This window comes from Bombus flavifrons, chromosome 5 (genome assembly GCF_040668555.2).
Source record: "Bombus flavifrons isolate JBK064 chromosome 5, iyBomFlav1_principal, whole genome shotgun sequence".
NCBI lineage: Eukaryota > Metazoa > Arthropoda > Insecta > Hymenoptera > Apidae > Bombus > Bombus flavifrons.
In genome coordinates, this window is record NC_138446.1 from 16,304,484 (window position 1) to 16,328,259 (window position 23,776).

At 46.9% G+C, this 23,776-nt stretch overlaps 1 protein-coding gene across 5 annotated transcripts in view; it reads left to right on the plus strand.

The window, feature by feature from the left end:
- LOC138180216 (transcription factor hamlet) overlaps positions 1-23,776 on the plus strand; it is a 64,615-nt gene that overhangs the window by 29,637 nt on the left and 11,202 nt on the right. For 2 of the 5 annotated variants that reach the window (XM_069113827.1, XM_069113829.1), the window contains exons 1-4: positions 6,998-7,410; positions 10,749-11,132; positions 11,476-11,672; positions 23,258-23,389. In XM_069113827.1, coding sequence (XP_068969928.1) covers positions 7,362-7,410; positions 10,749-11,132; positions 11,476-11,672; positions 23,258-23,389 — 762 coding nt within the window. In that variant the 5' untranslated portion in view covers positions 6,998-7,361. Of the gene's footprint in view, positions 1-6,997; positions 7,411-10,748; positions 11,133-11,475; positions 11,673-23,257; positions 23,390-23,776 lie in introns of those variants that run through there. The other 3 variants (XM_069113830.1, XM_069113828.1, XM_069113831.1) reach the window with 2 other exon arrangements.

Here is a 23,776-nt window from a genome sequence, read left to right on the forward strand (position 1 = left end):
TTTATAAAAGTTCAATTACATTTCGATGCGTGTCACCACGGCGCTTGCTTCACCCTCGGTCGTCAAACTTCACGGTTCTCACCATCCCCTCGCGTGGTTCGACTCTATAAAAAATTTCCATAGGACAAAACGAGTACAGGTTAACTGGAGGCGCGATCTCGCAAGGCTGGAAAACGTCTTAGTCGTTCCGCGCCCTTTCACCGGTGCCCCCCGGGATGGTACCAAAGGGTGCGTCATGACGAGTTTCCCCGAGAAACTCACGTATCCGACTGTCCATCGATTACTCTTCCACAATTGCGGATATTTCGATGGAAAGATGCCTTTGGATCGAAGATATTCGATTCCCAGATGGCTGAATGCCCCTCTTTTAGATTCCCTTACCCCCGTTTTATTTCTCTTGTACCGATACCGTGTAGAGCTCTCCGCGCGTTTCGTCGTCTCTCTCTATCCGTCTCTCTCGCTCGCTCCTTTTCCTCTTTTCTCTGAATAGAATCACGGGGCTATTCTTCCAGGCACCGTGAATAGAGCCAGAGGTAGTCTATTCGCACGTGATGGAACGACGACTGCCAGGAGATATCTGAGCTCTTATCTGCTAGATTGCGAATGCGACTGTCGGATATTGCCGATCGGCCGGATAACGAAATTATCGATCGGCCCCGAACGCGTCTTCATGTTCCCGTAGAAAATAATAGACGGACCGAAAATCTTCCGTCGGAGGCAATTTACAATTACGATTGCTTTGTTTTTCTGTCGCGTTATCACCGAAACGCAGGAAAAAGGTAATCGCCTTAACACTTCCATGGATTATAAACTCGTTCGTTATCGTTGTCGCTTGATGCGACGCGAACCAAATTCTTCGTAAATTGCGGCAGATCCCAGATACATTTGTTTTCGGGTAACGATTCAATGACAATGATGCCCGATAAATAATGGTAGTCATGGTAAACACCGATAAAAATCAAACGAAAGTCGTGATTGCGAGGATCACGTATTTACGATTGCCATCTCTCTCTCTCTCTCTCTCTCTCTCTCGAATAGAGGGGAAGACGATCCGCGCGTTCGTCAAGCGGTGTGTGGGCCACGCTTGGCTTTCTCGTATTTCCATTCGGCAGCACGGTTTCTGTAAACGAGGGTGTAAACAGTTAGATTGTATCTATCTGGAGGAGAGTGGCCACCCTCCGTAAGTCGTGCCGTTTTTCTCTTTCTGTCCGTGGAAAAGGCAAGCCACAGGGCCGCCGGTGGCCGAGGATTTAAACTTTTAAATCCACTTTATCTCGTACGGTACGATTCTACGGCTGGAAACGGCCCGACGTAAGAGATACGTGAATGCGGGAACGATCACGAAAGGGACGGTCAGTTGGCATTGTTGGCTTTGTTTACGAGCCAGGCGTGAGATTCAAGCACGAAGATTCGATTCTTTCAACGATTTATCGCCATCGAAGAACTCTCGCGGATAACCATGCGAAAATTGAATCGAGCTCTAATCTATTCGGCTTCGAAATAGAACGGCCATGTCATGATAAGTTTTTAAGCTTCGTTACCTTCTACGGCTTATCATATCGGCGTAACGATCGCGATCGAAGTAACTGATGATTTTATTCGGGCAACTTGTCAAACGTTAATCGCCACATCGCGTATCTTACTTCAAAAGAATGCTAGGTCTCACATTATCTTTAACATTTATACTCGAACGTGAAAGGTACTAATGCTTAAGATACCGAAATTGATGCACGAAGATTAGAAGAAGAAGTGGTGAGGAGGAACATCTATTTTTCCTTAATTACGATGTTGCGAAACATAGATTATGATGTTGGATCGCGCTCAAAAACATCTGTTCCCCTTCCTTCGGACGAGTTTTACCCTTGCGCAGCTTGCTCCCGCTAAGGGCTGATATCCGCAGGGGTTTTGCCCTTCGATCTTCTCCTCTCTAAGCGAGAAGAGCTCGTCGAGAATTCGTTGAGGACGTGTGCCTCGTTTAAACAGCCCGGAGCTCGAACGATGCGAATCTAATTAGAATCTAATCGTCCCGATTACCATTCCGTTCGCCTCGAGCCGCAATCGGCTGTGCTTTTGTATTTGACAAACCGGTTGTTATTTTAACGTTACAAGGATAATACTAGGCATATTGTGCGATACTTTCTTTAAAATGGGCAAGAAATTTGCAAACGTCTTTGCTGACTTTTCTATGAGAAACTCGAGCTGTACTATCAGGAAAACAGGGGACGCAGAGAAATCAAAGGGTGGCGAGTCAAGAGGTAGACTGATCGTGGTAACCGTGTATACAAAATTAATATCGGACACGAGATAAAATTAATTTAACGGCGGGTTGCGCCTGTGAACCGCCCGGAGGCTGTATACTGAAGTCCGGATCACAATGGCGAAACGGTCGGGCTGGTGGGCACTGCAAACTTCAGCTACCACCACCGTCCTCCGCTATCGTCGTCGCCACACCATCGTCGACGGGAAAGCCATGCTCGTACCAAAACATAATTAGCCTGCATTGTTAATGCATCAATATTTGCACACTGTCCTACCTTCCCGTCCCTGTACGCGCTACGCGTTTTCCAATAAGCTCGCACTTTGTTGCGTTGATATTACGCGAATATCGCTGTTGATTCCCGCTATTGCTTTCTCTCCTGTCTCTTTCTGCCTGTTTCCCACCGCCTGTCGATTGTACGGAATATACTGTGTCCACCCCTCTCCGCGTTGCGCGGTTCACGCTTTACGACGTACCTACCCGTTCGACTCCGGCTCGTTGTTCGACCTCATGATGTAAACTTGATGCACAAACCTTCCTAAATTAATCGCAGTTCACCGACGAATTGTGCACGCCCAACGTTTAATTCGCCACTGAATTTTGACCAGGCCGGAACGTTATTTGTCGATAACAATCGCGCGCCTGTAGCCATAATTTTGTTACTTTTGCGCGAGATTATATTAGTACAATGCACTCACCCATAGGATCGTAGCCTTTATAAAATTGTAAATACGTAATAGTCGTCGAACGCATGACGGGAAACTACGATCCGGTTCAGACATTGCGATCGTTCTTTCGCTGGTTGCGTTAAAAAGGCAGGCAGAGTTCCGTTTAAGGAGATGGCTAAAAAGGAACCGTGGCCGTACGGAGGCGAAGAAACGAGGGTGTTGCACGCGCACGAGAAGGCCCCAACGTATACCGGATTTTCCCTACTTCAGCTTGTTCCGGTCGCTCGCGTGCCACAATTCTATCGTCCACATCTGGATCTTCTGCTACGTTTCGTCGATCTTGACCCCGTAACCCGGATCTCTGTTAGGAGAATCGTACCGCGCTAGCGTATGCTTACGTACAACGCGTTTCTAACGTGCACCGAGTTAAAGGTTCGACGTGTAGTTTGGTATCGTAGCTTCTTACGTCTTGCCGTACCAGTCAAAAATATAAATCACATTCAAAATGAGAAATTTCGTGAATCGAGTCATCGAACCGTGCAAAGTCGTTGGGTATCCTTGACGCGACGACGCACGCGATGAAAAATCGTTAAGTCGTAATAAACGGAACGTCTCCGCGGGGGGAGAGCAAAGACAAGCTGCAAAGTCTGTCGAAAAGAAGGGCGTCGGCAGGAGGAGTTGGAAGGTAGAGGGTCTTCCGTCAGTTGATCGTCTTCCGGTGACTTCCGGTGGCCTCTAACGAGGGACAATGCTTCTGGTACACGGCGTGCACGCGGCGCACAACAATCGCGTCTCAAGTTCCTCGAGGCAGGAGGGCGGTGCTCCTGAGCTTCATAGAGAGTTCGTTCTCTCCTTTCCTCTCCTCTCTCGTTTCTTTCTTCTGCTCGACTACTTATGCCACATAACGTGGCTCTCAATGGCACATTAGAGGGCAGCGCGTTCGAAAGGCAGTCAAGGCGTGTGCGTACACAACGCGGAGAACCAACTCGACTCGAACACAAATTATAGACTCTCGGCACGACCGTTGAAGCGACTCCAGCCGACGTAGATTCACCAATCGCTATTTCGGGTACTCACGGACATACGTGCTCCGTTGCTAAGGGTACGCAACAAGCCATTCACGGACACGCACGTCTCTCGATCCTTTTCGATCCTTTTCGATCCTTTTCACCTTAGCGCTCGCGTATCCCGCTCGAATTATTTCATTCTGTCCCCGTCCTCGTCTCTGCCTCTGCCTCTGCCTCCTCGCGCTTTCTTTCGCTCTCTCGCGTCTTTGTCGAGAAACGCGCGAATCGCTTTGGGGTAGATCAAGAAGTCGACTACGCGCGCTCTTGGAAGACCACTCGAGCAGTAGCCGATTGTTTGATCTCATCCAGCGCTGACTTCTTTCTTATTTCGTCCTCGATGAGAATTGCTCTCTCTCTCTCTCTCTCTCTCTCTCTCTCTCTCTTTCTCTGCATTAGCTGCTTCTCTTACTCCGTCGACCGTTAACGGTCGACGAATTCGGCTGACAAGAAGTGTTCGTCCTTTCTCGATTCAAACACACCACGATCCGATCTCGAGAGTCTCCTCGTCGTGCCACTCGAACTTCGTCTATCTGATTTATATCGGCATAATAAGCCTTGTCGAGACGCGTAACGATGAACTCGCGCTGGCTGCTTTACGTTTTTTTACCGTCGAATCCACGTCGAATCGAACGCGTCTCGTGACTTTGTAAAATAATAGTCTTCTCTCGAAGAATCGGTAATTAAACTCGGAAAGGAATTTCGTAGTTTATCGATAATCACGAACGATCACGGGCAACAATAACGGGGTCGAGACTTGCCGTGTATCTTGTCGTAGTCGTTTTGACAGCGACAGGCGGTGACACGCCTGTAAAATTGCTTCTCCGATACAGCGAAAGTTGTCGGTTCGCCGGGCACACAGGAGACAATTTTTGGGGGTGTGAAAAATATTAATAACTCCGGTGTTGCAGTAAGGGACGAAGGGCTTCCGAGTAAGGGATGGCATAGAGTCGGAGGTTGAGGGGGTGGCTGGGTCAGAGGAGGGGGTGGCAAGTGTTTCTGTCAGTTTAATAGCTTCGCGCGCCTCCCCCTCCCCCCTTCCGCCTTTTGCCCTACGGACTCACCCCACATGCGCACACTTTGCCACCGACATTACGGCATCGTCACTCTACGTGTCAGAAGTTGCGCTAGACCTAGAAGCTCTGCTTAGATCTGATAACCCTTTGATACTCCTGTTATTTATTACCCCTTCGCCGTCGCCATCATCGACAAAGACGACGTCCCGCGTCCAACGTCTTTGAATCGATCACCCTTTTCTCCCTCGGTGCGCGCACAAGTAGAGAATAAATCTAGTACATGGATCCTGGACAATTTACGTTGGTTACTATCGACCGAACTAATTAATCGATCTCACGAACGAAAATATGATTGTACGAAACAGAATGGAATTTTAGACGCACAGCAAATTACGTGTTTGATTCGCTTTTGCGTTCGTGGTCGCGTTTATCGCGGACCAGTATATGTAAAGAGCGTGAAAATTCAGGAACAAGGCTCGAAGGTAGGCGAAGAAGGTGATATCTATGTCGTAGGATAGCGGGAGGGGAGCGGGACATTTTTATGCCGGTGTAAATCAAGGCTCCCGGCCAAATATTGCGCGGACGACGTTCGCTTTGAATGAGCGAAGGGTTCCGGCATAGCCAGCCATAAAGAATGATATAACTGCACGCGACACATGTCTTCCTGCCTGTGGAACGCACTCATATCGCCTCCGCGACTTTCCTTCTCCGCCAATTTTCGCGGGAAATGAAGATTTGTTTCGACATCTTTTTGCAACGCCATTCGTTCTTGCAACCGTTTCCCTGGCGCTCGGCGGATTTAAATCGTTGCAATTTGAACGCCGCTCGCTGATGGAACGACACGAAAGAATAACTGACATCGGACTTTTTACACAGCCGAAACGTCGGACGACGTGAAACGGAGTAACGGAATTTCCTTTCACAAGCTTGGCTTCTAGACGTCTATAACGAAGGTGCAACGGCCTTCAAGTAGATTCAGTTACATGTTTCCGTTAAGCAGAAAAGTTATTCAAAGGCTACGAACGAAAGAGTGAGGAAAAAACGGGAGTGACGTTTTTCGAAATTCTACTACTTCGATTGATTTCAAAGTCAATCTGTCCGAGATACAGACCGCAAACGTATTGTGAACGGTGGCTGTAAAAAAATTTAGACAACCCCGTGACAGCTACTTTCCGAAGAAAAAGGTGACCGAGCCTGTCCAATAAAGACTTCGATAGGTGTTCCACTGACCCTGACTCTGCGTGAGGTCCTCTCCAACTTGCACGCGTTTCGATGGAGGGGTTCGCGCGATGGAAAAAATTTCTTCGCACGCTGACATCTGACCCTTGGTCGCCGGCAAATCGAAGACTGAACTTTATTTCATATACCCTGCATCGTATCGAAAATCGTCGAATGAAATTTCAAGAGAAAAACGACCAAACATCTTCTTCAACGTTGTAAAGTACGTTCTACGATGCTTCGTCTTGGTCGAGTTATTATTATAAAAAAGTTGTACAGTTCCATTTGATTGAAATAAGATCGTGGAAAGGAAAGGAAAGATATGGTTATCGTACGTCGAATAGATCGATCGATAGAAATCGTATCCTGTAAGAAACTATGAATCGTGCGAAGAAAAATCAGTCGGTGTTTAATGTTCGGGGCAGCAACGTGTCTCTTTCGTTATCAGAGTCACGTTTTCTGATTCTTCCCCACCCCCTCCCAGAGGCGGCGGTCTTTCGGACTCAGTCAGGCAGCCGCAGCTTGTTCCTCTACCAGCGTATACGTTAGCTTCGTCTCTCGTTCTCGCTCTCCTGCTCGCTCTCTCGAGGGATGCTGTGGTGAACTGGTGGGGATCTGAATGCGATAGGGGTTGCTCCGCCCGTGAGCCAACCAGAGGTCTCGATGGAAGCGGATCCGCCACACCCCGTGGATCGTCCCTGGCTTCCCTTGGGAACCCTCGTTGTGCCATCCTCTTCTGAACAGATTTCGAATCCTCTAGTCTGCCAAGAGCCAGCTGACGCGGAGCAGCGCTCTTCTCGTCATCCGTTTCTTATTTCGATCGTGTTTTCTCCGGGCAGCGCACGCCTTCCGATATCGTACATCTTCCACGTCGAGCTACCCCCTGCGAGCATTTCAGCCCCCCGCCGCCCAAGCCAAGCGCCTACATTTACTTTGCCTTTTATCGCAGCACGATCATGCCTATCGATCGATCGATCATGAACGCTACTACTGGCCAAGAAATTCGTCTGATTCTTTTGCTATTTGGATTGTGTTAATGATCTTGTGTCATCGTGAGACTTTCTGGTGATAGCATGTGTGACAGACAGTGATTTTACGTTGTACGACTGACCGGGATCGGGCTGTTCGATCGGCACCTATGAACGGTCTCGATTTGTCTCGACCCACGGTCGACTCCAAGATGAACGGTAAGTTTTATATACAATTGTTGTAAAGGAGTTGATAAGAGAATCGGAGTAACGATGAATCGTACACTCGTCGTAGGTGTGTCGAGTAATTTAAAAGCCTGCAATAGAAACGAGCAAAGGTGAAGTGTGCCGATAAAACGAGACTGTTTATGCGATGTATACGGCAAACTTTTAAATACCGTCAAATTTATATTCAGCGTGCGCTATTTTTATCGTGTATTCGGACGATTAGATAGATTTAATCTAACGATCATTGATTTGCCATTTCCAATCACAGTCGATGATATCGCGATCTGCAAAATATTATTCGCCGCTCCTTTTTTAGTTTCTGTCGGTTATGTATTCGGTTTTTTTGAATTCGTTGTATTCAAACTACCGAGCAAACGCGTTATATCTGTGAGTACCGACACGAGGAAATTCAACCGCAGCCCGTCCGGAAGCTGGTCTGCAGAGATTCGTTCTTGTATCTAATTTGGTTTGCATCTACTGGTGATCCGCGACGAGTTTGATACTCTTTTCACCAAAATATTCTTCACATAGGATTCGGATATACGTTGTTCTAACCATTCTTGTCATATTGTATTAACCTTGATCGCATGTTCAACGCAAAAGAGGCCGTGATTAGATGATGATCGCGGAAATTCTTTTCGTTTTCGCTTACGATATACGCTAATAGGTACGCGTCCGTTTTCCATCAGGATCTTCGTATCGCCAGGACATCCTGTGTGGTCAGAGCAATGCGGTTTACGCGCGTGTGAATATAGTCTACGATGCAATCGCTCTTCCGATACCCCGTTGCTTGCCTGCCAATTTGCTTAATTATCTTTTCCGGGATTCGTCGACGAATATCTCCGGCCGTCTACTGGTTTCTTATTTTTCAGCGCACAACGCGTTCGCACACCAAGTCTAGCTGACCCAGTAAGTCGTTTCACGTTCCGTTTGTCCTTTGTACGTGTAACGCAATATTTGGCGATGATTTAAACGCATCATTCGTCGGTTACCATAATTCGTCAAACTTGTTTCTTTTTCTGTCAGTATAGCGTATGTAATTCGAATCTGTGCACGGAAATAACTTTAAATTACTCATTGAACCTTTCGTTTAAAATTAATGGTATAAAATGTACCGTGTATGCGATGGGTACACAAATTTTCTCAAGCATAAGTACCTTAATAACACTTTAATTGGGTTAACTACTAAAAAAAAAAGAAAAAAAAGAAAAAGAGGAGGAGAAAAAAAGCTGGAGTCACGTCGATCTTCCCACGAACAATTTTCGATTCTCTGAGTCGCGGCAAAGCGGCACTTTACTCTAATCGAGTTTGAAGCCTCTCGAGCCGCTATCATCGTGGATAACATCGCGTATGGTTTAAGTACTCGTGGTTCTGTCAAGGGAGAAAGTGCTCGAGCACTCGTGTCCCGTAGGAGTCAAAGACCCCTGTGACGTCGAGAGTTTTCCAAATATTGTTGTTGTATCGTATCGACTAGTCGCGCGAGAGGTCTTCGAGCTCCCTGCGCGTCCCTCCTAAGTCGCGCACAGAGTTCTTCTTTACGATCTTCCGCGGAAGCCAAGCTAAAATCCACGCGATCATGTTTGTTTCATCGATCAGGCCGGATTTCGGTTTATCGACTTCGTAGCGTCACCGCGCGATCATCCCTTCCAGCTTCCAAAGGCGTATCTTTACGATTATTTCACCTCGATCCGGGAGTAAGCACGATCGAGAAAGACGTTACGGTTCTCTTCGATGGTCGTTCGAATCGAGACACACGGTTCTTAGGAACAACGCGTGCGCGTCTCGATATCTCCGTATTAACGTTCGGCTGCGAGTTTCGTGTCGATCGACCCACCACGCGGGATCACCGTTTTCTTTTACGACTGGCTCGCGTTAACGTGACTCGCGGGATCCTTAATCCGATGTTGACTTTCTCGATTAGAATGGAATCGAAGCTGCCATCGTAAAACGAATGCTTTTAACGTTTTATTTTATAAACACCATGGCGCTTCGTTTTGATCGAAGAAAGTTTCGATTGTCGCAACTGTGGTCCGAAAATGGTTATCGCGAATGTAGGTAAGAGATAAATTTTGGTAGAACGTGGATCATAAAAGATCGACGCCACAGACGAAGAAACGTGCCAAGGTGTGAGTTCCTCTCGAATGCACCTGCAAGTTTGTCGGCAATTTGCTTAGCTGTGGATTCACGGGGCTTACAACGTTTGCAGAGGACTCTCGATCGTCGCAGGTCCCTCCGCGTCATTCTTAGGAGCGCGCACGGTTTATAGTTTGTTTTTAGATAGCCGATAGAACGCCGGAGATATCGTTCGATTCGAAGATAAGTTCGGCATTAGAATGGCCCGTCGTATTCGGTCCGGAGTTATACAAATAAATCCAGATTCGGAGGATGGTTCTTCGCGATAGCGTGAGCCAAAGGAAAGCGAAAGCCGTGAGTAAGGTCTTACAAAAGAGATAAAACGAAGATAGTGGAGTACACGTCGAATTTCTGCGAGCTACGTGCTCCAAAAGCTACGTGTCGCGATCCTATGGTCGCACGTTCGGTTTCTGCGACGCATCACTTTGTCGCATCACGAGACTGTTTCACGGCGCATTAAAAGAGCCTGGTAAGGGGAACAATAAAGTTCTCGGTTTATCGCGTCAAACATCCTTGGCTCGGGTGTCGCATTGTACACTCGTAGCTCTGTGACTGAGAAAACGACCGACGCGACGGACCGAGGAGATAGCGTTGTTCGATCGCCACTTGTCCTTGTGTACCTAGGATCTCGACCAGTCGCTAAGGGGACAGATAAATTTGCTGTTTCTCAGGAACCAGCATACCTCCTTTGCTTTCTCTCCTCCGTGTTTCTCTCTCCGGTGATTCCAGAGTTTCTGATGATATAATTTTACGAATTTCGCTCCTCGTCGTTGGTCTTGTCTTCGCTAAACGTGACCTTTACAACGCAGAATCGGCGACGAGGCAACTTTATTCCAGAGTACCGATTTTTCTGCAAATTAAGGACCATCACCGACATCCTTACGTTTTAAGAACACGTTTTTCCTTATTTCTCTGATCCTGTACCAAGAGTTTCTTCAAGCAAATCTTCGCGTACAAACTGAATTTCGATCGACGGCACGATACTTCGATTTAAAGTTATTCTGAAACGAATGCATCTTATTTCGCGAATATGGGTGTCCTGACTTTTCGCCGGAACGACGATCGGCGACTGATCGACTTTTACGCTTTCGATCTTGCTCGAGAACGCTAAGATATTTCTCGGTCGTCGATAACACGAAGCAACGTGTTATTAAAACGCGCATGCGTTTTATCAAGTTACGTTGGCGTTGTTTCAGGAAGCAGTGACGAAGGCGAGTCGATGTCAGGCACGCCGGCCGGTGGAGGTACGGGGGGAACCGGCGAAAATCAAGAAATGGAGGAAAACGGTTCGATTCGTGGCGGCAGCAACTCTGCCAGCAATCTGGTATACAGAGATCTGAAGGCTCTTCACGCGACCAGTGTCCACGACGTGTCTCAGGATTATAATCCGCAATCGAGGCCGGCTTATCAATGTGGCTATTCGCCCGCCATGGACAAACAACATCAGAATTACGAAAAGGAACAGCACAGACCACCTTCATCCAGGGACGAGGAGAAATCTTCGTGGGAATACGGCGAGAAGGCTGACAGGAAGGAGTATTTGAGATCACGAGACGCCGTCTACAGGAACGAAGCGTATCGTGAGTGAATAAATTCCATTTTTTCCCCCTTTATTTTCTTCGTCTTTCTTCTTAAACTACCGCTCGAATCGTCGTGAATGGCGCAAGCTAATTGCGTAAATTAGAATACTAGGTCAGCCGCGCGGGTCGCTTAATGTTACGAATTACGGTGTAAATTATCGGGAGACGTGGTGGTTAATTGTCCGGATTAGAATAGTAGGTTACACAACAACGATCTACCGTACCATGAACGGTTTATCGAGAGGATTTAATCTGTTAAGTTGCGATATAATTATCGCGAAACGCAACTTCTACCATCTTACCTTCGTTTACCACGTTGAAGATTTCAATTCGGCTTTTGCAGAGGACGCGACCAAACAGGAACAAAAGGAGCAATCTAACCGCGAGTGGGTATCACCGGTACCGGAAGTGGAGGTGGGAGGTTCGGCACCGGGTGGTCCTCAGGTTCGAGCGCGGAAGGACATTCCACGGGGTGCGAGATTCGGCCCTTTTCTTGGAAAATGGGCGAGCGAGCCTTTCAACCCCCGTTACGCGTGGGAGGTAAGTTGTATTTCTTACGATACACGAGCGTGCTTATCGCTTCGTCCTCGTTCGGTGGGATTTCAAGGCGGAGCGTAGGTAAACGTAGCGAGCGAATCGATGCTCGATCGAACAACGATAGCCAGCGTTCTCTAGATAAATTCAGAAAATTCTCGATAACTCTTTGCTATTGCAGTAAATGATCGCAGCTCGTTCGATCGACGCGTTTTGTACATTCGAACTATAATCGAGGATATTAACCGGAATTTCGAATATAGTTGTTTGTACTATATCTCGAAAGAGATACATTGAGAATTTTCCGTGAATCTAGGCATTCGTACGCGATATCATCTCGCAGGGGTTCTGGTGAATCCGTTTGAAAGATGATCGATCTGTTTATGGCTCGGGATCCGGTAGAGGACTACTTTGCTCGAAACCAGTGTCAGTGGGTTCGCCGCTATCCTCCTGCTATAATCCCTGGTATTATCCGGCAGATGCCGAAGACAGAAAAACGAAGAAAAGAGAAAGATAGGGGAGAAAAGAGAGAGGATAGACGGAATCGTCTCTTCGGTTAGAAAGTAGACACCTGGTCGACTCGTACGCCGAAGGTGTCATCCATGTTGACAGATCTGTCAATTGACTCGCATCGGACAGTTCTCTTTCCATTGCTTTCTATTCCTTCTGGTTCTGCCCTAAAATTCTTTCGATACTCGTCCGGAGCTCGAACGTCTCTGTTGGTTTTTAAGTCGACCGTAAAATCGGCGCACAAAGTCAAACTCGAAGAAGTAGTCTGTGAAATCGTTGCTACAAGTCCAGGATCTTTCATCCGTGTGATTCGCGAAATACACGTATTTTTCTAGCCAACGTAGGTTCGTTCGTCTCCGAGTTATATTCGCGATGATTTAAAATCTTCTGTCTGCAGCCTCGCGGAAAAACTTGATCCATTTCGAAACGAGATTACGGCGCGGAGAGAATCGGAAACTGGCCGTGTACCGGTCCAGAGGGTGTGATAGATATGATAGCGGCAACGTTATGTTACGTTAGCGCATGTCGCACTGACAAAATGTAAATGGCGCCATCCATCTAACTGCCGACAAAAAGGCAACCGGGGCCAACTGTCGGACCGGCGATTACAGGATCGATTAAAGCCAAACTACCCCTTCGTTTCGTCGGGCCGATCTATCAACCCCACGCGCGTAAACGTGCGAGCGCACGAACGGAGAAAACATCGCGACACAGAGGTCTGGCTTCGAGTTCTCACAGAATTTCGAATGTCCCTTTAAATCGGGGACGAGAGTCGAGGGAAGATCGATCGGGATGAATTTCGGATATTTTTACTCGTTTGTGAAATAGTATTACTCGAGGATCCGTATGTTTGTAAAATAACTGACAATACGATTTATACACCAGTTACGGTGGTGTAGTAACGAACCAATCGAACGGTTAACAGACCGCGCGATCCTTTTCTGAAATTGGAGAAATCTACGAGGGATCCCTTTCCATCGATTCGCACGCTATCCCCTAATCCTAATCCTTTTCTCACATTCTCGGGGAAAGGCGTTTCCAAAATGAAAGGGGGAGATAGGGAAGATGGAAACTGGATTACCGATAAACCACTATCAATATGAGTCGGTATATCATTTCGAATATTAATCATGCATCGAGCCAATAACGTCACAAGAGAGTTGAATAGAACGGAAAGGAAAGAGGTAAACAACAAGGAGTGAAAGCATCTCGCTGTAACGTCGGAGGAAAAGAGGCAAAAAATAGCCCAAACCGAAATTTTTCCTCAAATTTTGTGAACACTTATTCGCCGCGTACACACCTGAAGCAGAACGAAGGAAAGAAGGTCGTGGTATCGAGGGGTGTTGTTCGAGGTATCGCTGGTACCCCACCTGCCATACTGGCCGGGTCTCGTTTTTCGGATACTCGTGGAGGGGTACGAAATGAAAAACCAAAGGAAACCAGAAGGGGATCCTCTTTTCCGGTTGCGTTTTGCTCGGTGACGCGTGATCCGCAGAACAGCCGACTCGCGGCGTGCCATAGCGGCGACTAAACCAATCTTAGGCTTAGCTCGTTCGGCCGTGAGACCCTCGTGTCGAGGGTACAGCTCCAATTTACCGAATGATCTCGAGAATCCGTCTTAAATGATCAATCTCGTCGCGTTTATAGCATTACTCGTTATTCCCGTTTCGAATCTAGTCTTCGGAAGATACGACATCGTTAATTATGCGCTTAGGGGATGTTCCTATGTTTCGTATTTTTTTGAATACGATTGTACTTTGCATTGAACAGGGTGTTTTATATTAATCCTGATTTTTGACATTTCTGTTTGTAACACATCCATTTCCATATGGGACACGAGGGTTGAATCCACCCCCGTTGGCGCGTCCGCTCTCCTTCTCGCGTCGTTCGCTCATCGACATATTGAAAGCATCGTCAATTTTTCCACGTGATCGCTGACGACCCCTCTCGTCGTCCTCGAGTACGAGCCGCCGGCTGGTTTTTTCAAGCGGCCACGGGGGAGAGTAGAAAAAAGAACGGAAGATGGGTTGTTTTTCATATTGAAGCAGGCACACGCGCCTCGTTGATCGTACGGGCCACTTTTTCGACAAATCGGCTGGAAAGCTGCGCCATTAGCGACGTATGTCGCTGACAAATCATATAAATGGCGACTCTCGACGAAACGTGTCCTCGCGCGAACCGCACCAACCACCCCGATGTCCAGTAATGAGACAAATTGTGACGCGTCGCAAAGAGAGAAACAGAGAATCCGTGCTGGGCGATCCCGTACCGTTTGCCCGTTGTAGCGCGCCTCTATCGAGCTCGAACGGTTTTCAAAACGTTACTTAATCGCCGTCAACGAGCGAACAACGCACCCTTCTCGAATTCGTTCGAGGCGATCTTCATTGAAATAACAATGTCTCGCAATGGAGCGAGGGTATTCCTTCTACGCCTACCACTTACGAGTGACGAAAACGATATAGAGGATCGAGAGAACCATCGAGGGGTCTATGTAGGTGGTGCCGACGGATCTTATTGTGGATATTATTAAATTCTCGCTCTATCTGGAAGCACGTATTCTAAACAATCTACGTATCCGTCGTACCTACCGATCGTACAATGCACGCCACCGGTGCCCATTATTCGTGGACATTGTCCAGGTGAACTGGTCTTTAGGGCGTTGCTGGAGGTCAAGCCCCGGAAGCGATTCGACAATGAGCCACATTATGCTCACCCTCCATTCCCTTCCTTCTCTCCACCTTCTCTTCTTCTCGATTCAGCCTCCTTCAGATTCAGCTTCTTATTAAGTTGGCCGGCGCGAAGCGCGCGATTCGCAACGCGACGGCAGTTTCTTCCTCTCTTCTCTTCTCTTCTCTCCTCTTCTCTTCTCAAATCTTCTCTTCTCTTCTTCTTCGCATTCCACATGCCGTGCATATTCTTCGTCACCATAATACGAAGGGAATGGTGCTTCAAGGCAACGCAGTGACCTTCGCTTTCTCAAGGCGTAGGGTTACGCGGTTGGTGATTTTCGTCATTTGAATTTGTAATCGGAGAAAGAAACGGTGCGAGAGAAAAGTTCCGCGGTGGACAAAATCGGCAGGAAACAAGTGACAATCAGTGACGCGGGGAATATCTGGCATTGTGAGGCCTGTCAGACGGTCAGACGTGTCCCAGCTAAAGGATCCCCATTGATAGCCATTTATGCGAATATACCGGTCAACGGGGTGATTCGGTCTTATAACGCGAACTTTTGCACCCCTTGCATGGGGCTAGCGCGCTTTTCTCAAGAAGTTCGATCGAAAGTAGAACGTACCTTTTGAAGTAGCTCGAATCGTTTGATCGTTGTAATAATAAATAATACGGGATGCAATAAGACCTTACGTAGGGGCAAATAAGTCTAGGAATAGGCATGAAAATATTTAACTGTGCATGCACCGTGGTATCGTATACGTTATCCTGTGTGAAGCCAAGAATGCACAGGCCACCGGCTAACTAACCCTTTTCTCGTGGATCGGGTTTTTGATTGACAGGTTTGCCCAGGCTTGTTTGCGGCTGCACCTTCTCCTATTATGTTAATAAAGCTATGATACAGCTTCGCGCGACTTGAATAGTTAACGTGTATATTTTGACAATTAAATTTACATCCAACGAGTTTTACTCTCGCCCCATGATCCAGTCGTTCGAGTAAACGCTCGCCTGGTTATAGCAAAAAGTTACGGTGGTAGAAAGTACTAAATTTGAAAATATCGTTCGCCCAAATGTCTAGTTTAACGTGGTTGTTAAAATTCCTTGTCCAATAAAACATAATTCTTCATCTTTGTCTAGATGAGATGCTACGTACACGTGTCTCGGCAGGCCAATAAATTTCCTCCGAGTAAAGGCGTTTGTATACTTTGGCCGAAACGAGCACGCGTCGCGCGAGATTCGACTGTAAGGCTTTAACTGGCCTTTCTTTCTGTCAAACCAGCTGTAAACCGGCCTTCTCTCTCGCTTTACCATCGCAGCCCTCCGCTTCTCGTTTCTCTAGGGTGGCAACGGAGGGTGATAAATCTCGTCCGCTCGTTACCCCACTATCTGTCGATAATAGACATAACAGACACGTGTTGCCCGGTCGTCAGGCTGACCCGGCTATCCGGTACAATGGAGACGCGTCGTCGGAATCATCGTCTTCAAAGGATCGCTCCTTGCACGCTGGTTTTCTCGTCCCTCGGCCGGCCACCCTTCGAACCACTACGATTTACTACGCTCATTTCTGGACCAAAGGCTAAAAACCTAAAAAGGATCCCTCGATCTTGCGACACACCGAGAGTTTATTAAATTTTCTTTGAAATTCGTTCCTTGTTCGAATCGTTCTCAGTTCGATTTTGTGAATCGTCGAGATAGTTCGTGCCAATGCAATATCACGAATCGAAAACGTTCTCGAGATACAAACGACAGTTAAAATTTTACGACTTGATAACTAACTCGTTGCCTTCCTGGTTTCTCGTTGTCACCACGTCCTGCTTCGCTCTTCCCCTCGACGTTTCCTCTCTCTCTCTCTCTCTCTCTCTCTCTCCCTCTCTCTCTCTAGCTCCGGATCTCTTTCTCGGAACAGTGTTTCTACCGTTTGGGTAGTTTCATGGGGTTGATGGTGCTACAGACGCCGGATAAGGTCTCCGCGTGTGTAGGAAGCCGTTCCTCGTTTTCGTCGCGTGAACTTAATTGAACTTGTTCACCAACTCATAACGAGAAGTCATGCAAGTGCCCTCCTAGTTATAATTTACAGGAAACAATCGACGCCTTTGATGTGCCGCCAATTGTCTGGAATCTGCGAAACTGTTACTCTTTAGGGGTGACCCGGAGCAAAATGAAAACACCTTCCTGAGATTACGTTTATCCAAAGAACGTTTACCGAATCTTTTTAGCCCGCGAGTTCGGAATTCGTATTGTCCATGAAAATGTTTTCGAGGGCCAGCAGAATGCAAAATGGCAGTTTGAATCGCGTTGGATTTTTCGAAATTAGTTTCGGCAAAAATATCGTTGGAAATTACCTTCCTGCAAATCGAAATCGGTAATTTTATTCTCCAATGCAACGAAATTTTTAGCTTCATCCATTAAAAAAGCACCGCGTAACGAATCTATCGTTAAACAGCTCGGTATTATTTGCAATATTCATCGACGCACGCCAGTCGCTGCATTGAAAATGTACACTCAATATCGTAACCATGAATCGACGAGCGATCAATGGCAATTATTGTTTTCCAGTGGCTTGAAAAAAAGGGAAATCGTGTTTCATGGCGACGCGACGCTTTGATCCGCCTGGTCGAATGTTTGATCAGTTCGATGATTTCCAGTCGCCGCGATGGAATTACAAGCCACGATATTGAAACGAACTGATCGTCGCCGAAAGCGAAAATCATCGAACGATCGTACCTGCCGATATTTCCTTCTATCGCGTAATCAGAGATTCGTTCGCGACGATTTAATTCATTGGATTATTGGAATTCGCTGGAAAATTCAAGCTTATCCATAGAACGGTTTCGCACATAGGTCTACTTAGTCCGAGATTGGCAGAATTTGGTACGCGAACGGTTGACAGATTGTGCATACGAGCGCGCAGGCCCCGTCACAATGACCGAACTAATCTGGTCCGGTCCGGGAAGGTAGCCTAAGTTCAATATACACAGGAATACACTGCAGCCTGGAGGCGTTTCATGTATGCCTTCCACCATTGGCTTGCATTAATCACGACGCCGTTGGCAGGCCTGAGCTACACGAGTTCCGGCGTCAACTTAATTGTCCCGCCTGTTTCGCCAGGGATTCATTAATTGGGATGCACTTACATCGACGAACGGCCTACCTCTCTCCAACAACGAGATGTTATGTTGCTCGTTAAATAAAACAGCCTTCTATCGCGCTTGTTCGACGGAAAGGAAAAATATACGGGTAATTTGAAATGGAAACTCTGACTTTGTCCTGTGAACGTCCGAAACGAAACGGTCAGGAAACGAGCCACGTCGTTAATTTTCGAGACACCAAAGATCATTCGTCAAACGAGGAAACTTCATTATCTTTCCTTTGGCGGAATTTCTCGAGGAAATACGAGTCGAACGATTTTGGCAAATTTTCTGGCAGGCTAGTCTCTCTAATGATCGATCATATAAGGGGCTGGCAGTGACGCGACTCGGATATAATTTATACCGCTAGATACGCCAAGGGTAGCTTCCCTTAGAAACACGATGGAATACAGAGAGAAAGAGGTTCGGAGTCGGTTCCGTGAACGCGCGTCGGGGGTGGCATCTGCTGCGCGTTAGACACGGGTCGAAGGGCACCGTTTGCTTCGTCATTACTTGCATTACTTTTCCGGCACGAGTCAAGTGGGTCAAGTACGGGAAAATATGTACCTAATCGGGGAGAAAAGTCTGTTCGATCGACGAACAGCGCATGAATCAGAGAACTGACGTTCTGACATAAAAACCAGGCTTACCTTTTGTCGAGTCCTACTTACGAATCGTTCTTTATCGTATTCTGCGTTTAAATGGAAAACTCGATCGCCTTTGTCCGGAAGTGGACGCAGCCGTGCGATTAGACACCGATATCCTAGCGCTTGCGTAACGCGCGCTTTGATTTTACGATTCGCGCTCGTGTGCTTCGTCTCTTTATCGCACGTATGCTTCGTTATCAAAAACGTAATTAAAGTTGGTCCGTCGGTTTGATATCGGCTTCATTCGAATTTCATTCCGTTTGGGAATTCGACCGACCGTCGCGCGAGTTCTCCTCCAACGGCAGCTTCGATACAATAAATTGCTTCTGACAGTCGTGAAAAAAAGGACACGCCGTTGAAACACTCGCGAGAGTTTCTGCAGAAAGTTTCTGCGTGGCAAACGGACGAATCCTCGAACGATCGACAGAAATTAATCGCAGACCAATTAAGGGCGGCAGGAGACTTTGGCAGTCGGCTCGAGTCGTCTACGATCTCCTCGCAGGGGCGAGCTTTAAACTAAGAGGAAATTAAGCAAAGATGTCGCCATGGCTAATGCCGCATTTGGTTGGGGGATTGCGCTGGCGCTATACGACGCCTGAAATCGTAAACAGTCCTGTTATTTAGGGGATGATAATTGACCGTTTCAGTCTCCCCGGCTCGCGACGCCCAACGAATTTCTCGAAACTCTGGGAAATTCACCGCTGTGCCGGGGCACACGATGTTTACGAGTCTCTCTTTCGCCCCGGTGTCGACGAGCGGAGGGATGAAAATGGAATTCGATATGCCATTGTTGCGTCACAGGACGATAATGACGGTTCACTGTCGCTGTTGTAATCTACGTGACGCCCGTGACTCTGATCAACTCGGAAGGATCCGAGGATTCTTGTCATCGACCATTGTCAACTTGTATTTGTGGAATTAGGCGAAGAGTCGTGTCGTGGAAAAATTTCGATAATATTATACGAGGAAAAGCTCGAATGGAAACGTTGCGATACCTTGAAGTTGCCGAATCAGGAAAGTTGCGAGGTCGATTTTTGAGGAGGGGGCGGACACGCTGTGTCGGCTAAAAGCATTTTTGCGTCGGCCATCACGGTACTATCATATGCTATCGATCCACTTTATTCATAACTTTCGTCCCTCGTTACCACGTCGCACAGGTCTCTCTCTCTCTCTCTCTCTCTCTCTCATCCCCTTTCTCTGTGGCCGTTATAGTTGTACATTAAAATTACGCGAGGACAACATTTTTCATTTATTTTTACATTCTCGTTCGTTCAACCCGACTTATTTTTCCTTTCACGATTCAAATTAAATACCATCGAGCATTACACGTTTAACGATATTTCCACCGAGCAACGTTTCACTCGAGCCGAAAGGACATCTTTTAAGAGCTTCGAGAAAGGATCGACGCGAGAAGCTCTGACCTGGGCGTACGGTATTTTAATTCATGAATGGACACGTTCCATGGGCGATGTTCCCTACGAAACGCCATCAGATAGAAACGCCGGGTTGGACAGCAAAAGATCACGATCGTTCCTTCCCTCGTACGATGGCTGATCCTCGAGAAATGTGGAAAACGACGCGGAACCTCGCCGATTATGAGGGTCCATTGAGAGATGAAGATTCACGAAGATCTGGCGCGCTGTCTGACCTCGTCTCCTTTCTCGTGGGGTATTTTCGGTAAAATCCAGCCGACGTGGAAAGATCTTTCGTCGGTTCGGTTTTGTCGAAGGTGTGAGATTACAAAGGGAAAACGAAGAGATCGCATGTTTTGTACGACACGACTGTGTCCTGTGGGCCTCATGCCGGGCGAACGAGGAATCCCCTGGCCGTGTGTTCCGCAGAACGACCGAAAGCCTGAGATACATCTTGTCGCCTCTTGTCGCTTGTTCCGATTTCTCGTCCTTTTCTTTCAGCCGGTGCACAGCTTTCTTGCCCGCGCGAACGAACAAATTAGGTTTCGAAGGATTTTCCTGGTGCAGAGTTCGAATGGGTCGCTAACGGCTCGAAAATTTAAAGCAAGAAGCAAGGAAATATTCGCGGGTGCACTTTTATAGACATTTCCTTCGTCTATTATACTATTTTTCCACGTTTTCCCTTGTTGTGAAAGTCAACGCCGGTACGTTCAATTATCATCGTTGCCTTCTGCTCGTCGAACTGTGAATATCGCTCGGTGTTTTAGAGGATGCAGGTTCATAGAGAAAAATCAGCACGAACACCGGGAATGTAATTAAAATGGTCGCGTATTTCTGCCAATTTTAGCAATTTCGCGGCGACGCGCGGCGTGCCGCTAAAGAAGCTCAAGGAATCATGCAATTATAATTTATTCGCGCGTCGCCCGTCGACTCGCTCGCCCCCCTTCTCTCCTCCTTTCCTCTACTCCTGCTTTCCATTTAACTCGTACTCTCGTTTTTCCTTTGAGCCCAGTTTTCACCGGCTTTACCGGTGTTCGTCGTTATTGTACAAAGATAATGCGCGGCTCGTAATTAATTCTTTCCGATTCGATAAAAGGAACAATATCTGCAGGCAGAGGTCGCGGAGAACGTCAAAATTTCGAGTATCCCTATTCGCCTTTCCCGGAATGGCTATTTCAGCTTTTAATTTCAAAGAGTTCCGATGTTAATGCGCGTTCCGGTTGCGACGGGAGAACTCTCGGAGCCGCAACCCCTCGTTTGCCGCTGCTTTCTGCGCCACGATTATGGGAATGAACGAGATCCACGGCTAGACAAATCTGTCCTTCGAATTGTTAGCACATGTCCGCGCTCGCCGACAAAGCGAATAGAAATCCTGCTGCGAGCTTTGCCGTCAGCTGAACGGTCACTTTCCGACAACCGCTCGAGGATGATACGAATCACTGCGAAAATAACGTTCAAACCTTGAGTGATATTTTAATATTAAATTATCGTAATTATATATAATCGAATTACGATTTCGTACGAAGCAAGTTTTCGTAAGTGGAAAAAACGGATTTATGAATGGACACGTTGATGTTGCAGTTCGTAGAAAAATTCTTGAGGACCTGAGTACGAAGTGGGAATTTTAACAAGTTTCTATTTTTCCCGGCAAAAATGCTCTTTGCTGCACGAGTAAGTAACAAGTTGGCGCATCATGGTGAAAGGTGTTACCATCCTGAGATCCTAATCTGTCGCGCTACACAACTAGAAGCCCTATTGTGATGGCTCGTTCGTGCCCATCTTCCAGAAACGCTCCTTACCAGGCCCGGTAGCTAAACTGGCCATTATGAGTGCCGAAAGAATCGTTGCCATCTCGCTCTCCTTTCTTCCCTTTCCTGTCTGCCAAACTGTCCCACTTCTTATTTCAGTATTATAGGGTACTACTAGTCCTACCGTTCCTACCTGAGCTATGTGTCCATCAATGATATCCGATGCAACCGACACGTCCTACGTAATCATTGAAGTCGCCGAAACGGGAAATCGAGCGCGACACGTTGTCGCGAACATTATCATTTAGTTTTACGAATCCTAGAAATTTATATATCCGTCTTTGCATATCGAACGCTCGATATCTTTTAATAACGTACTGATATTTTGGAAAGAATCGTCTTCTTAACGTTAGTGTTCAAGCGTGACAGTTAAGAACGTGATGCAGAAATACGGAAGCGCCGAGACGTAAATAATTCCAGCAGGCTCATCCCATGTTTTCAGACTTTACACAAGCTACGGATCATTGTCCGTAAGAAACAACCCTTCAAGTCAAGGTAACCGTAATTACTTACCTGTAAGGTAGACGCTTATCCACCTGCGAGATTCATTGATTTTTATGGGCACACCTAGTTTTATTCGTGACCGGCAGGTGGTAGGGTAAAACCGACCAACGGACGAACGTCTGTGGCGAAACGCTCTTAGATATCTCTGATACGGAAGCATTGAAGTGCCTCCTTTACTTTTAAGGAAGAAGCTTTACATCGACGAACTCCTGTGACATTTTTCAGTAATAGACGAATCGTTATATTTGCGATCCATTATCCTTTTGTTAATATAAAAAGATATCTTGGAATTTATATAATAAGGGAAACTCTTTCACTTTTCACTTTTAACGTTAAACGAAACTAAAATTAAATCGCACGTTGATAGTGTTAAACGGTTCTTCTAGGAAGGCTATAGACAACGAAGTTCTCGACAGAAGTGTGAAATGTGTTTACAGCGTGAGTCGAGGGTGGGAATTGGTTGGGAAACGTATCGAAAGGCGGGCTGTCCAGGGGCGTATCAGGGTGAGACGCTTGGTCGGCCAAGCGTCTCGGAGCGAAGCGTGGTCGCGCGAGACAATTGAAAAAATCACTTGTCTCGCCCTAAAAGTAGGGAGAGTAGAGACCCTAGTGGATGCTGGAACGGCAAGTAACACTGGGTGATGAGAGGGCGATATCCGTGAGCGGTAGTCCGTTAAACGCAATGTCCCGGATCCAAAACATTGCGGTTCGCCTCCGGAAGTTGGCGTTCATACTGTTTTCAGCACGTGCACTGGCCGCATCGTGTTCCCAATAGATATTTATTGGTTCTTAACGATACTCGAATACGATTCTCGTAGTGTCAATACTGACGTCAGGTGCGATGGATGACGTTGAAAAAAAAAAAAAAGAAAACGTTTCTGTAGTGGTACATTATGGGGAAATGATTTTTTTCAGGTTCGTACAGCTGGAAGTGGAGTCAGGGGATGGTTGGACGCATCCCACGAAACAAATAATTGGTTGAAGTATGTTCGAAGCACTAGCAGTCCGCACACCGTTAATATGCGACACGTGCTTATTGGTGGACAGGTAATAACCGTTAATTAAAAAAAGAAAAATTCGATACATTACAAACACAAAACGTAACGATTGCTCGTTCGGCTTTGCCAGCGGTTTATGTAATGATCGCAAATACCACTCACCACGAACGTTTCCATTTCCGTGCGAGCTTCGACAATTTGTTTTACAAGTCGATAGTAACTTCGCGCGTGGCGTTCGGTATTGACCACTAACGAATTCGATTTCGAACGCAACTGACACTGGATCGACAGTTGCAGTTAATAGGAAGGACTAATTACACGGTGTCAGACGCACTCGTAGTTAATTCTACGTGTGCTAGCGAAACTAATAAAAAAAAAACACGTGCCCACACTGCCATGTTTCCGTGACTCGCTAATGAGACGACGATGGAACGGA